The 14,892-nt window shown below is 42.6% G+C and overlaps 1 protein-coding gene across 1 annotated transcript in view; it reads right to left on the bottom strand.

Moving 5' to 3' along the window:
* The window catches only part of tmtc1 (transmembrane O-mannosyltransferase targeting cadherins 1), a 185,113-nt gene that overhangs the window by 54,778 nt on the left and 115,443 nt on the right, over nucleotides 1–14,892 (bottom strand). The window contains exons 14-16 of the mRNA XM_079654937.1: nucleotides 8,713–8,848; nucleotides 8,021–8,165; nucleotides 7,726–7,863 (exon numbers count right to left, since the gene is read on the bottom strand). Coding sequence (XP_079511063.1) covers nucleotides 7,726–7,863; nucleotides 8,021–8,165; nucleotides 8,713–8,848 — 419 coding nt within the window. The remainder of the gene's footprint in view (nucleotides 1–7,725; nucleotides 7,864–8,020; nucleotides 8,166–8,712; nucleotides 8,849–14,892) is intronic.

Raw genomic sequence — 14,892 nt, forward strand, 5'->3', positions numbered from 1 at the left:
AATGCAAATAATTGTTTATCTTTTATATAATGTAATTTTCTGGTTTTTCTTTTTGATATTCTTACTCTCACTGTTAAAATAAACCTACCATTACAATTATAGACTGTTCATTTCTTTGTAAGTGGGTGAATTTACAAAATCGGCAAGGGATCAAATACTTATTTCCTCCACTGTATACGTGTCATACCCGTCCTGTTTCTCAATCTGGTTCAGAGTGTCAATGACTGCTGCATCTGCAAGGTCTCTAGTATCCAGTACAAGAAGATATTCACTGCTTATTTCACAGAATCGATTGTCCATGTCTTATGTAACACCCATTAGTGCTTTAACATCTTGTGCAAATGCCATTTGTGCATGTTTGGTCTGCTCATGTTGCAGGGTGTCAGTCTTCTTTCTCTTCTCAGTGGAGGCCTTAAACTCCCCAACCATACGTGCCATCTCGGGGCCAGACACCATCCAGCGTCGCAGAGCTGCAGGGTTCTCTGTCAGGCCTAGAGCACCACTATCACCTTTCACAGAGGCATTGTTCTGCTCGTGGGCTTGGTCAATGACAATAGCAGAGAAGCTGCGTGTCGTCTTCTTCACAGCAAAGTTTCCTTTCAGAAACTGTCCATGGACATCAGGATGGTTATCTTTTAGCACAATCATGTCACATAAGTGGACTGGTATCCATCCGGCATAGTGGGTGTGTCCCAGAAAAAGGACCCTTCAGGTCACCCTTGAAAAATAGATCAATGATCTCAATGGGATTCACCTGCATAAATAAAGGTTTGAAATGTAATGAACCAAGGCACAATCTTGGCCAAGGCATTTATGTAGAGTAGGAAGTCGGCCTCTCTTATTGATCGCACATAGATCATCAACTCCATTTCCAGCTGCAGGATGATAAACCAGAAGTGGAACTGGGAACATGACACTGCTCTTGTCCACCCGCTACCCCTCCAGGAGGTCGCCAAGTACCTTGAGTGCCGCCATCTCAATGTGAAACCCAACAAACATCACAATAAAATGATCTTCACTGTGAGTTGCTGGCCAGCTCCACTGGGTTTGTTTTGCCACAGCGTATAGAGGTTGATCCAGAGTGATCTGACCAGGATTCAGAATCTCCAATGCCTGCCTTACCGATCCATGGAATGATGAATCATGGCCACAGATTTGGCCTGGTCGTAGAAGAGGGGAAGTAGAGAAGTGAGCGTGACACTGCCCTCTGGTATGGTATGACCGGCACACTAGCAGCCAGGAGTCAGTCAATCAGGCATCAGCAGCTCTTCACCCAGAAAGGTAGAACAATTGAAGGACTCCCCCCAACACAAGCAGCATCGATTCAGCACACAAAGAGAGCTGCCTTCCAAGCTGGTCACTGCTGGGGACAGATGATGTTTGCAGCCCCTAAACTCCCATCCCCAGATGACTGGGGGTGGAAGAGGAAGGCCACAGGTGGATGGGAAGTTTACTGGACCACATTACCAGGCCTATTGTGAACTCCTCCGCTGTGGATGCAAAAAGGGGTGCAGTGGACAATGCAAATGTGTCAAGGCAGCAATTCAGTGCAGTGCCCTTTGCCACTGTGGTGGACTGTGTTTTCAGAACTAAGTCTGCATTTAGTTGAAAACCTGTAATATTTCATATATATTATGTAACATGTATGACTTCACCATAATAAATATGTTAATGGTTTACTGTGTATTTTATTCCCTGAATACCAGATACATATAGTTGACTACATTCTAGCATGTTGTAAATAGTACCAATGCATTCCCCATCCTTGAAAATGTAGGATTAGCCAACAGAATCAAGATCCTAGGTGGTCTAGATCCTAAACTACTGGTAAAGTAACAACCAATGGCGTTGGCGCCATTGGACAAATTCGCGATGGCCCTATAGCCAAAAATCTTCCTTAGGGCATGCTCTAACAGTGTGCCAAATGTCATGCTTTTATCATCAAAAGCACAATTCTTTCAGATATTTCACATAGCTGCTGGACTATGGGCACAGGTAGCGTATTCAATGTCCAGGATCTTCTCGCATGTGCAGCACCGTTGATTTAAGGGCTTCTTTCGCCTCTTCTGCCGTAATCAACGAGGCACAACAGCTGTGTCCCGTCTTGGAGAGTCGGTCTAACTTTCCTCGCGCCTTCAAGAATGGCCTGTCTGTCGGTATAGCGTAGGAGTTTGAGAACCATGGTCCGCGATCTTGAGGTGTTGTTGGAGAAAATACGATGCGCCCTATCGATTTCCAGAGGATTACTGTTGGGGCTCTTGATTGAAGGTATCGAGATATGCAGCATCTTTTGAAGGTAACCCCTGGGATCATCGCCCTCAACGCCTGTTGGTAAGTTGACAATACTTACATTGTTCATTCTGGACCTGTCCTCCAATTCATTGAGCTTCCTTCACATCTTTGTCACCTCCATGATACACAAGCTAGTTTCCTTCTCATTCTTGCTCACAGCAACCTAAATGCTATCAATCTTATTGAAAACCGTGTCAAACTTTTTTGCGTGACCATCAGCTTGTTCTTTTAATGTTACATTACATTACATTACATTGCATTTAGCTGACGCTTTTATCCAAAGCGACTTACAATAAGTGCATTCGACCAGGAAGATACAACCTTTAAGAAAACAGAATCATATAAGTACATCAGGTTTCATAGAGCCAAACATTTCAAGTGCTACTCAACTGGCATTTAGAAAGCCAGCCCTTTATTAGTATATAAGTGCTTTGTTAGTAATTTTATCGCTCGAAGTGGAGTCTAAAGAGATGAGTTTTCAGTTTGCGTCGGAAGATGTGTAAGCTATCTGCTGTCCTGATTTCAATGGGGAGCTCATTCCACCATTTTGGAGCCTTGATATGACCGGAGGATGTTGCTGTTTTCGACCAAGTGCTTCTCTATAGTGCTTCTCTATAGGATTGAGAGTCTTCTCAATTGCACCCTTTAGCATGTCTGCTACTGTTACCTGCAGAGTTTCCATCTCATCCGCTATCTGCCTTATCCTTTTTTGCTGAAGACATTTCTTCAGTTTTGTTCACTCTTACTTTAACTCAAATATGTGTTATTACTGTCTATGAGGATAACAACTGGTGACTTCTAGAATTGTGTGAGTAACATTCTGTTTTTAGACTTCTCTGTTTCAGTATGTGTACTCTGTATAAATGCTCTGTAGTTGATCTGACTGAAATTGTGATTTTAAATCTCAAAACCGCTACAGTATCTGTCAGGCAGAAACTTGGGACAAGTAATTTGACTGAAACCTTAAAACTGAACTAACTGACTGCTAGGGTTAACTTTGATTTAAAATGTTGGAGAATACTAAGAGCTTGATTGAGTAGGTGTAACTGTTTTAAGGGTTGAACTCATAACTTTATAACTTAGGGTTTAATGTAATTGGAAAACCATTGTGACACTGAAAATACAATAACAACTCAGGAGGGAGCCAGTCTAGATTTCCTTTTGAGGGCCACCAGCTTCAGAGAGTTAACTAATTAAAGGGGCGTAGACCCACAGCTGTGAGAACTCAGCAATTAGGTGTCCAGGCGTCAGCTTCAGTGTCAGACAGACGAAGACTGACAAAGACATTAGAGTCCTGTTGGAGTCAAAGACTGACAAAGACATTAGAGTCCTGTTGGAGTCACGAGGGAGGCAAAGAGGAGGCAAATCCTACTTTGATTGAGCTAAGTATCTCTAGTATTTTATTTTACTTGGTTTTTTAGCCCCTCATGCTATAATCATGTATATTTTCTCCATTCCTGTTTATGTGTCTTCCCGCGATTATCACTGGCCCTGTGTATCTCCTAATCGATATAACCGGCCTGCTCTCGTGTATCCCACATGCTCCACTGAGATCCAACATCTAGTTTCAGGGGGCCTGTGGAACAGCCAGTCAGCTGTTCCTAAGGCTGACTTCATTTCTGGCTACGCTTCCCTGCAGTCTCTGGATTTCCTTGCTCTCACTGAGACCTGGATTACTCCATCCAACACATCCACCCCAGCAGCTCTCTCCGCAGCATATTCCTTCACCCACACACCCAGACCCTCTGGCAGAGGAGGTGGCACTGGTCTCCTGCTCTCTCCCAACTGGAGCTTTTCCCTCAAGCTACCTAACTTCACTCCTTCCACCTTTGAATTCCATGCCGTCACAGTAACCCATCCTATACAATTAACCATTATTGTTCTCTCCCGTCCACCAGGCGCCTTGGGGGACTTCTAGGAGGAATTAGATAATCTCCTCACACACATCCCTGAAACTGGCCCTCCAGCTGTACTTCTCTGAGACTTCAACCTCCAGACAGGGAAGATAGACAAACTAACATCTCTGTTAACCACCTTTGCCTTCTCACTGTCTCCATCCCCACCAACTCATAACGCTGGCAATGTCCTTGATCTCATATTCTCAAGGAACTGCTCTATTTCTAACCTCTCTGTAAAACCTCTCTGTCGTAACCTCTGTTCCCTCTCCCCCTCTACCTTTGCCTCATCGTTGCTCTCAGCCCTCCCTTCCTCTGACTCGTTCCAACTCCAGCCTCCAAACTCTGCTGCAGAAACCCTCCTCTCTACTCTCTCTACTCTCTCATCCTCTCTGGACTCTCTCTGTCCTCTCACATCTCGGCAGGCTCGTCAGTCCCCTCCTGCTCCCTGGCTAAATGATGCACTGCGTGCTAATAGAACCATCCTTCGGGCAGCAGAGCGGAAATGGTGGAAATCCAAACACCATGACGACCTCCTAACCTATCAGGCTCTCCTCTCCTCTTTCTCTGCTTCCATCTCTCAGGCAAAAAGCACTTTCTTTCAAGATAAGATCCAATCTTCCTATTCCAATCCCCAAAAACTATTTTCCATCTTCTCCACCCTCTTGGACCCCCCCAAAGCCCCTCCCCCCTCCTCCCTTCTGTCAAGCGACTTTGTTAACCACTTTGAAAAAAAGGTTGATGATATTCGCTCTTCTTTTTCTGACTCACCTTTACTCACCGCTGGGTCACCAGACCCACCTTTCACCCAGACACTAACCTCCTTCTCCCCTCTCTCTCCGAGTGAGGTTCTTACCCTCATTAACTCTGCCGTCCTACCACCTGTCCTCTGGACCCTATCCCTTCAAACCTCCTTCCAACTATCGCTCCTGATATTCTACCGTTTCTCACCCATTTCATCAACACTTCTCTAACTTCTGGTCACTTTCCAAACAGTCTCAAGGAATAAACCCTCTCCTAAAGAAACCCACTCTCAACCCATCTGATGTTATAAACTACAGGCCTGTCTCTCTCCTCCCGTTCCTGTCTAAAACACTTGAACGCGCTGTCTTTAAACAACTCTCCTGTTATCTCCATCAGAACAACCTTCTGGATCCGCACCAGTCTGGTTTCAAGGCAGGTCACTCAACAGAAACTGCCCTCCTTGCTGTCACTGAGGAACTGTGGAACAAACTCGCTCGGATCAGTCATTAGCCCGCATGGTTTTTCATACCACTGCTACGCTAACGACACCCAATTAATTCTGTCCTTTCCCCGCTCAGAGACCTAGGTCGTCGCGCGCATCTCTGCTTGTCTAGCTGACATCTCTCAGTGGATGTCTGCTCACCACCTCAAGCTCAACCTTGACAAGACTGAACTGCTTTTCCTTCCGGGAAAAGATTGTCCCACTCTTGACCTAACAATCAACATCGGCACCTCTATTGTTTCCCCGACACAGACTGCAAGGAATCTGGGTGTGACCCTAGATAACAAACTGTCCTTCACTGTAAACATAGCTGCTACAACCCGCTGCTGCAGATACACTCTTTACAACATCAGGAGAATACGTCCCCAGCTGACCCAGAAAGCGACGCAGGTTCTGGTCAAGGCTTTCGTCATCTCAAGCCTAGACTACTGCAACTCCCTCCTGGCTGGTCTGCCTGCATGTGCCATCCGACCTCTGCAGCTCATTCAGAATGCAGCGGCTCGTCTGGTCTTCAACCTTCCTAAATTCTCCCACACCACGCCGCTCCTCCGCTCCCTTCACTGGCTTCCGGTAACTGCTAGAATCCACTTCAAGACAATGGTACTTGCGTACCATGCTGCGAATGGATCTGGCCCTTCCTATATCCAGGACATGGTTAAACCAAACACCCCAGTGCACTCCGCTCTGCATCAGCCAAACAGCTCGCTGCATCCGCACTGCGAGGGGGACCCAAGTTCCCATCAGCAAAAACACGTGGGTTTGCTATCCTGGCTCCAAAATGGTGGAATGAGCTCCCCATTGACATCAGGACAGCAGAAAGCTTACACATCTTCCGGCGCAGACTGAAAACTCATCTCTTTCGACTCCACTTCGAGCGATAGAACTATTAACAAAGCACTTATATACTAATAAAGGACTGGCTTATCTAAAGCCAGTTGAGTAGCACTTGAAATGTTTTAGCTCTATGAAACCTGATATACTTATATGATTCTGTTTTCTTCAAGTTTGTACTTTGTTGGTCGAACGCACTTATTGTAAGTCGCTCTGGATAAAAGCGTCAGCTAAATGCAATGTAATGTAATGAGTTGCAATAAATATGAAAAAGGGGGGGTTTTGTTCAGCACTCAGTATCTTGCTGCCATCAGCCTTGTGCCTCACCGGAAGTCTCACAATCACCACATATTAACACCACGAACACCATTTTTGAAGCGTAAATGTAATAGGAAGAAGTAAAAAAGCTATTTTTAGGCAACTAACAAACTTCATCATGGTCACACAGCTTCCCCACTGATCAGCTAAAGGCGGCTAACGTTCAGTGTGATGGTTTTTAGTATTTTCATTTAGTCACTTGGTAGCCACCGCCTTTTTAAGAAAGATAGAAGCTTCAACATTCACCAGTGGGGTATTTACTGATGTCATTTATCTCATAGAAAAAAAAGTGAAATCTCTTCAGCTTGTGTTAACCACAGACCTTATTTCAGGCATCTAACCAAAAACAAATTCCAAAAAACTTTGAGACGAGGGAACTGGAAGTGGTGGAATTATAATTAATTTCAGGGTTTGGGGAATCATCTCTGCACCAATCTATAGAACAATAGTGACAAACATGTCCACCAATACCACACTGGAGCTTGTACTGTATGTATGTGAGCATTTTATGGTTCTGCAGACTTGAGTGTGAACATTCTTCTCCCTGTGAAACTGGGTCATTGGGAAGTGCAGATGGTGATGACAAAACACTGGGAGGAAGAGTGGCAGCTGTTGTTCAGCTGTGTTGGGGAAATATTCCCAAAGGCCCATAACTTTGACCCAGTTTATCAGTTCATACTGTCCTGACTGAGCACAGGCACCTGCAACCTTGGCTGCTGTGCTCTCAGTGTTTTGTCTCCCTGTTCCTGCCTGTTGGCGTCCGCTGATAGAGGTGTTATGATTCTATCTTGTTATGCACAATGTTGATTATTCTCTCAGATCTAGCTAAACACATGGTTCTGGGGTAGAGTTCTTCAGAATTGATTGTGGCATCTCAACCGAGTGGTCAACTCGTGGCCCTGTGACATGTCTTGTGAATTCTCCGGCCGAAGCTCCAAATAAACCATCAGTGTTTGCCATCAAAGCTCCAGCTCTCCTTGTGTCTCTCTGAGTCCTGATAACAATTGCTTCAGAAGTGTCCCCCACAAGCGGTACAGCTGAGGTTATGAGTTTCCACGGTAAAATATCCTGCTGAGTTTATCACGACTGTGTGTTACCTTACCTCTAAAATTTGAGACACACAATTAAGAGTCACACTCTCACCTGTGTGTAGTTCCCACGCTTGCTGTAGATTGCAGACAGGAGGCGGTAACACTCAATGCAGCCGCTATCTCTGGATATGATGTCCAGCGTCATCTTCTCTGCCTCTTTGCTGCGACCAGCCATAGCTAAAACCTGAGCCTGGTACACAAAGAGCTTGTCAATTGTGGCTATGTGTGTGTACAATCATTTTTTTTGGGCCAACAGTTTCCATGATTCCTTGTGTGTGTGTGTGTGTGTGTGTGTGTGTGTGTGTGTGTGTGTGTGTGTGTGTGTGTGTGTGTGTGTGTGTGTTTACCAAAGCCAGCCAGATGTCGGTGCTGTGGGGCTGCAGGGCGGCGGCCTCGCTGTACACCTGCAGGGCCTCGTTGTAGCGGCCCGTGTTGTAGTACAGCGCTCCGAGCGGAGTCAGGATGTCCACCTTCCTCGTCACCTGCAGCGCCCTGCAGGAAGGTTACCATTGTCTTTTTCTTTTTATGTGCCATAAAAAAGATAACACATCTAAATGTGTATACTAATTTTAGTTACCAAGGTAAATGCTTAAGACTGCAATTTCAATAACCCTGTTGCTTCTTCAATCAAAAAGCCCTTGAATCTTTGCCGATTAAAAGAATGCCAAAAGAAAGACCAGTTTTCTCATGGTGATTTTTATATACAATATAATCATACAATTTTACATCCTTGAGATCCAGAGATATCCATGTTGTAATGATTCAAACAAAGTCCACAGAGGCAGAGACAATTATTTTACATAGATATTTTAACTTTAATTGACATGAATTCAACCCTAAAAAATAAAACAAGTATTATAACTGTTTTTTCTCAAGGTTCTTTATTTGTCATACGAACATAGCTACAGAGTAGTTATGTCGATGAAAATCTTAGGTCACAGGCTTCTCCAACAGTGCAACACAATAATACAGAAAAACAGAAACCTGCAGCTGATCAGGATTTTGCTCCTGAAAAGCAGTATGATAATACCTCACTCACCTCTTGTACCAAGACTCCGCTTCTGTGTTCTCATTGGATGATCGCAGTAGGCGGCCCAGGTTCACCATGGCAACATAGTGCGCTGGTTTGAGTCTGACAGCCTGCTGGTAGTGAGCGGCTGCCAGCTCCCCCTCTCCTGGGAACATGAGAGGAAAAGGAAGGAAAGGAAGTGGGAGTAAATACATGAACAAGTGGAAGAGAAATATTGCAGGAATTAAGAAGGAAATAAATAAAAAATACAGGAGGGAAAGAGGAAGAGATTTAAATCAGGAGTAAGGATTATCTATTGAATGTGTGTGCCTAGATTATTCAAATTGAATTCCTGCTGCAGCCTATTTACAATCAACAGAGTTGAAAAACAGGAAAAAACAGTATGACAGATGTAGCGATTCATTTCAGACAGTTTGAAACGCGAGGGCCGTGATTGGTACGTGATCTGCCCTCGCTCAATGGAAAACCTCCAGCTTGACTTGAAACTGCCCCCGTGATAGATAAATGTAATTATAATGAAGCCAGCTGCAATGGATCATTGATCCACCAGGGGGTGCAGTGGGGTTCCACACTGGAGCTCATGTGAAATAAAGTGAGATACAGTATGCTGGATGTACAGCGGAACTTTGTTAAGATCCATATGTCACGGATATCATACTACTGTGCTAAATAAGAGACATGTAATCATTTACAAAACATCACCATGTTGTTATTTAACAAAATATTTTTTTTATTCGAAAAAAACGAACGGGGGGAAATGCAGCCCGGCTCTCGATTTTTAATCCTAATTTAATCATCATCTTCACCACGATCATTTATGTTTATGTTCGCCGAATTGACATGAAATCACTGACACATATGAATATACTGTATTCAACTTCATTAAAACGTTATTAACGTGCCTAAACTCAGTAATTCACCAAAAATATGTATATTTTCATGGAGCTTCATCGGTCGATCAGGATCCCAAAGTGTAGCGGAGGGATCCTGATCTGGATGAAGGGTGTTATTTTCCCCATAAGGAACAAGTCGCTGCAAATTATCCCGCTTATTACACGGCCACATTCTCAACAAAGTAACGACATGACTCCCAATATTAATTGAAATGCTTTTATGGATTTAGAAAATGTTTTTATTGATTTAAAAAATAGTTGTATGTATTGATTTAAATTGACATGCATCCGCTAAGAAAAATAGTCCGTTGTTACCGTTTTTTAAACAGTCTGAGTGAAACGGCAGCTCTCAGCTGTGTATTTACACAACTAATGGCCCATCAACCACAGCTCTCTCCCCCCCTCCCCCTCTGATCTTTCTTCTCCAGCAGCTAAATTAACAGTAGGTTACTCTGAGTGACCATAGACTGTATGTGACAAGCTTACAGTTAGTGACGTAACAACACCATAAAAGCTGGTGGGTTGAAAGCAATACGGGAGGTAAAAATAACTAGAATAATTGTGATTTATTTATTGTTGGTTTTATGTTTTTAGGTATAAAATGTTATGTAATTCAGGCTTATAGTTCACCCTTCTCTAAAAGCCTTCAACAATGACAATATTCATTGTAATTTAATAAATCCTTCCAACACACATTGTAAAAAATAGCCTACTGTAAGTTAAGAAATCATTTCAATATGTACATCTTCTGATGTAACAACAATAACATTATAAATAGTAACATAGCTGAACATGGTATTGCACATTTAGCTTTGAGTGTTACTGACCTGAGATGTTTTTATTACATGAATTAAGGGGACTGAGGCTTTTTAACATACAGGGATGCAAACTCATCAGGTATGAAAAAGGTGACAAGGATCCGAGCCCCCGGCTCCCCCACCCCACGGAATGACAGAGGATTTTAGCAGTCAGAACAACTAAAGCAGCAGTGTTAATAATAACAGAAACGCCAAAGAGTCACATCTAATAGAAATATATAAAAGCATTTATTTTAAATGGTGTAGCAGTCAGTTTATAATTTTGGCAGCACTGTTGAGCATTTTGAAAGTGTATTTTCATGCCTCTGTGCAAGGCTTACAGGACTGTCTCAGAAAATTAGAATATTGTGATAAAGTTCTTTATTTTCTGTAATGCAATTAAAAAAACAAAAATGTCATACATTCTGGATTCATTACAAATCAACTGAAATATTGCAAGCCTTTTATTATTTTAATATTGCTGATTATTTGAGCATTTTGAAAATGTATTTTCGTGCCTCTGTGCAAGGCTTAAGTCTTTTTTATCTTTATAGCCACATGGTGTAAAGTAACTAAGTTCATAAACTCAACAAGTACTATACTTGGGCACAATTTTGAGATACTTGTACTTTATTTAAGTATTTCAATGTTTTGCTACTTTGTTCTTCTACTCCACTACAGTTCAGAGGTACATGGTGTACTTTGACTCCACTACATGTATTTAATACCTTTAGTTACTTCACAGATCTGGATTAATTAAGTGAAATATAATCAACTGTTAAATCAGACTTTAGTTCCACCTGGAGTAAATCCACAAGCTACCCTGCAGTATACAAAGTCATTCAAACTAGCTGCACCTTTACCAGCTTTGAGAACACTTTCATGATCAATCATTATAAAAACATATCATATCTATTATTCTGAAATGGACCAATCTGCACAATGACTACTTTTACTGTCGCTACTTTCACTATATTTTGATGATAATACTTTTCTACTTTTACTTGAGGAGCATTTTGAATGCAGGACTTTTACTGTAACAGAGTATTCATACACATGGGACTATTACTTTTACTCAAGTACAAGATCTGAGTACTTCTACTTTTACTCAAGTACAAGACCTGAGTACTTCTACTTTTACTCTAGTACAAGATCTGTGTGCTTCTACTTTTACTCAAGTACAAGACCTGAGTGCTTCTACTTTTACTCAAGTACAAGATTTGAGTACTTCTACTTTTACTCTAGTACAAGATCTGAGTAATTCTACTTTTACTCAAGTACAAGATCTGAGTAATTCTACTTTTACTCAAGTACAATATATATATACTTATACCACCTCTGTTTATAGCCTATGAAAAAAACTATTAGAAATAGAAGGCTAAAGCTAACGTTAGCAGATAGTGACAATGTGTGCTAGCTAGCTAGCTTAACGATTCCTTAAATAATATTGCCACAGAAAAACTTTTCAGTTCACATCACGCTCTGCCGCTCCGACAGGGAGCTCTGCTCTGAACACCTGAACGGCCCGTTCTAACAGCTGTTCACCAGCGGTCCAGTCTGTGCCACAGTGACTCCGGACGCACAGTTAATATTAACGAACGCACCCGTAGGTAATGTAGCTGCTGAAGCTAGACCATCATCTCGGAGCAGCAGAACCTTATTATACATCCATGAGCAGAGCCGACAGGCAGGAAGACTCGAGCACACAGCTCGTACTTCATTATAATATATAAAAAAAGAACACCATGCGTGTCATGATGGCACATAACAGCTCACGGCCGCAGATTACTCCGGGTCCCAGCCCCCCCCATACCCCAAAAATATTTGTATTGCAGATTTACATGAATCACACAAACGACTTATTTTGGATTCAAAACGGCGAATTTCGCCGAAAGGTGACAAGGTTTGCATCACTGAACATAGACAGAGCACAACTGAAACATAACATCTGAGATGTAACAACATAATACACTTTTCGGGGATGCTTGGGATGTGAGGAGTGAGGGACACGGCTTAGAACGGGCGTGTCGCCTGGCAGGACAGGAGAGTGTGTGCACCAGTCTGCCTTGATCTATGAATTCATGTCCGTGACACTCACTGCTGCTCACAGCTGTTTTATAGAAGGAAAACCTCCTTCACTTCATGAAAGTGTTTTAACCACACACACCTCTACTACACACACATGACGGGTGTTATTTTCCCCATAAGGAACAAGTCGCTGCAAATTATCCCGCTTATTACACGGCCACATTCTCAACAAAGTAACGACATGACTCGCAATATTAATTGAAATGCTTTTATGGATTTAGAAAATGTTTTTATTGATTTAAAAAATAGTTGTATCTATTGATTTAAATTGACATGCATCCGCTAAGAAAAATAGTCCGTTGTTACAGTTTTCTAAACAGTCTGAATGAAACGGCAGCTCTCAGCTGTGTATTTACACAACTAATGGCCCATCAACCACAGCTCTCTCCCCCCTCCCCCCTTGATCTTTCTTCTCCAGCAGCTAAATTAACGGTAGGTTACTCTGAGTGACAAGCTTACAGTTAGACACAACACTGTCATTGCAAGTGACCCTCAGTTAGTTGACTTTTATGTTCAACTGCTAAATTCGTTACTGATAAAAAAGGGCTTCTACTGTACCCATGGGCGCGGGAAGGGGGGTGCTGAGGGCGCTGCAGCACCCCTTAGCGGCAGGCAGGGGGTGCGGAGCTCCCCTGTCTGAATTATTATTTGACGGTTATTGCTGCTCCCGCTGTGCATAATCTGTGTAATATGTAGCCAATAAATTCCACATTGTTGGTAAAATGATATTTTGGCCTGCCCCGAATGTTTTTTCTGTAGCCCCGGACAATTCTACCTCAATAATATAATACATTAACCGTGCTTTACGTGAACCTCATCAAGACACGGACGGCAGGACTGTAATTTCCCGTGTTCAGTGAATGCAACAGAGGCATGATGGAAATAAAAGTGTGCTTGTGTCATTCAAGCTCGCGGCTCTGTGTGTGTGCGGATTAGCGCATCTAGTGTGTGTGAGAGAGGGGGAGAGAGAGAGGGACCGGTGCCAGCAGCAGGGACCGTGTTGTTAGCATCTGGTTAGCTAGCTGCACTAACGGACATACGGAGCTGTTTGTTCCACAACAAGCTGGAGGAGAGCTCTCCTCTCAGACTGAGAGGCTCAGGTGAGCTAAAGGACTCTCTGAGTGTTTAGATAGTTAACTTTAGTCTAAGTTATCTCAGTGGGTCTCAAACAGTTTGGTCAAAAATTATTAAAAAGATTATTTCCGCGGCACACCTTCAAATGATCATTATAGTTATAAAAAAAATAAGAGAATAAAGGAAAAACAATTATGAAATACTATATGGCAGTAAAACAAGAATACAGTTTGAAAGGGGAGTGATTTGTAAAATATCCATAAAGAAAAAGAACATCTGCTTACAGTTGTGTTTCATCTGGGTGTTGAGAGTATCCATAGATCTCTTAATGTTGCTCTGAAAGTGCACCAGATTGATGCTTTTAACTTCAATATTTAAAAAAAATCTTCCCGGGGGAGCATCCCCCCGGACCCCCCTAGAGGAGGTGAGGTCCGCTCCCCACTCGTAAAAAATAGCACTTTACCCCTGCCTATATGCCGTGAGCTGATTATCGAGCCTTCATTGTAACAGTCGCGGGTTTACTGTGTGTTTGCGTGTGGGGAGTTTTTTTGTGCGTGCTCTATAGTGCCCGTAATAGTGTTCACTGGAGTCCAGCACCTCAGCACCCCCACTCAAAATACCTTCCCGCGCCTCTGACTGTACCTAATTACCTTAACACTAGAACCGCCAGAGGTTTTTGTATAGGCCTACCTAAACCCATCGAATCCCGCTATTAGAATGCAATTTTTAACAATATAGGGTGCTACATAACACACTTTCAGGAAAAGTCACGGACTGGGAGACTTTAATATTTTATTGAAAAAAAGTTACATTGCACACACACAACACACATCACAGAAATTGACCCGATTGGCGGTTCTAGTGTTAAATAAACTCACTAATTAATTAAACCAGTTCAATACGCATTATTCTTATTCTTATCATTCTTTATGAGCGCAGAAATAGTCTTAAAATCAGATCTGTTTTTTAAATGAAATCTGACGGCTTGGCTCCCCCGAAGAGGGAGGGAGCTCCTAAAGGTTGACTTTGAGATAAATAGGGGGAGCCCAAAACAATTGTGCATATTTGTGTCACACAGATTAGAAATGTTGAGTTTCTGTAAATAACATTTCTTGAAATAAATAATAGTTATTGTTCATTACAGTTTCTGAATATTTGTTTTATATTTGTGAATATGTCTGGCTGTTGCCATCTGTACGTGGCGGCGCTGCATTCTTACTTACGTTGCTATGGTTATGGCGGTGATGCCGGCGCGGTATTTGAAATGTTCATATTGATATTTTTTTAACTCTGGCTGTGTAATAACAAAATATGGCAAAACGTGTATAGAGGGATTC

The sequence above is a fragment of the Notothenia rossii genome, assembly GCF_949606895.1.
Source record: "Notothenia rossii genome assembly, chromosome: 10".
Classification (NCBI taxonomy): Eukaryota; Metazoa; Chordata; class Actinopteri; order Perciformes; family Nototheniidae; genus Notothenia; species Notothenia rossii.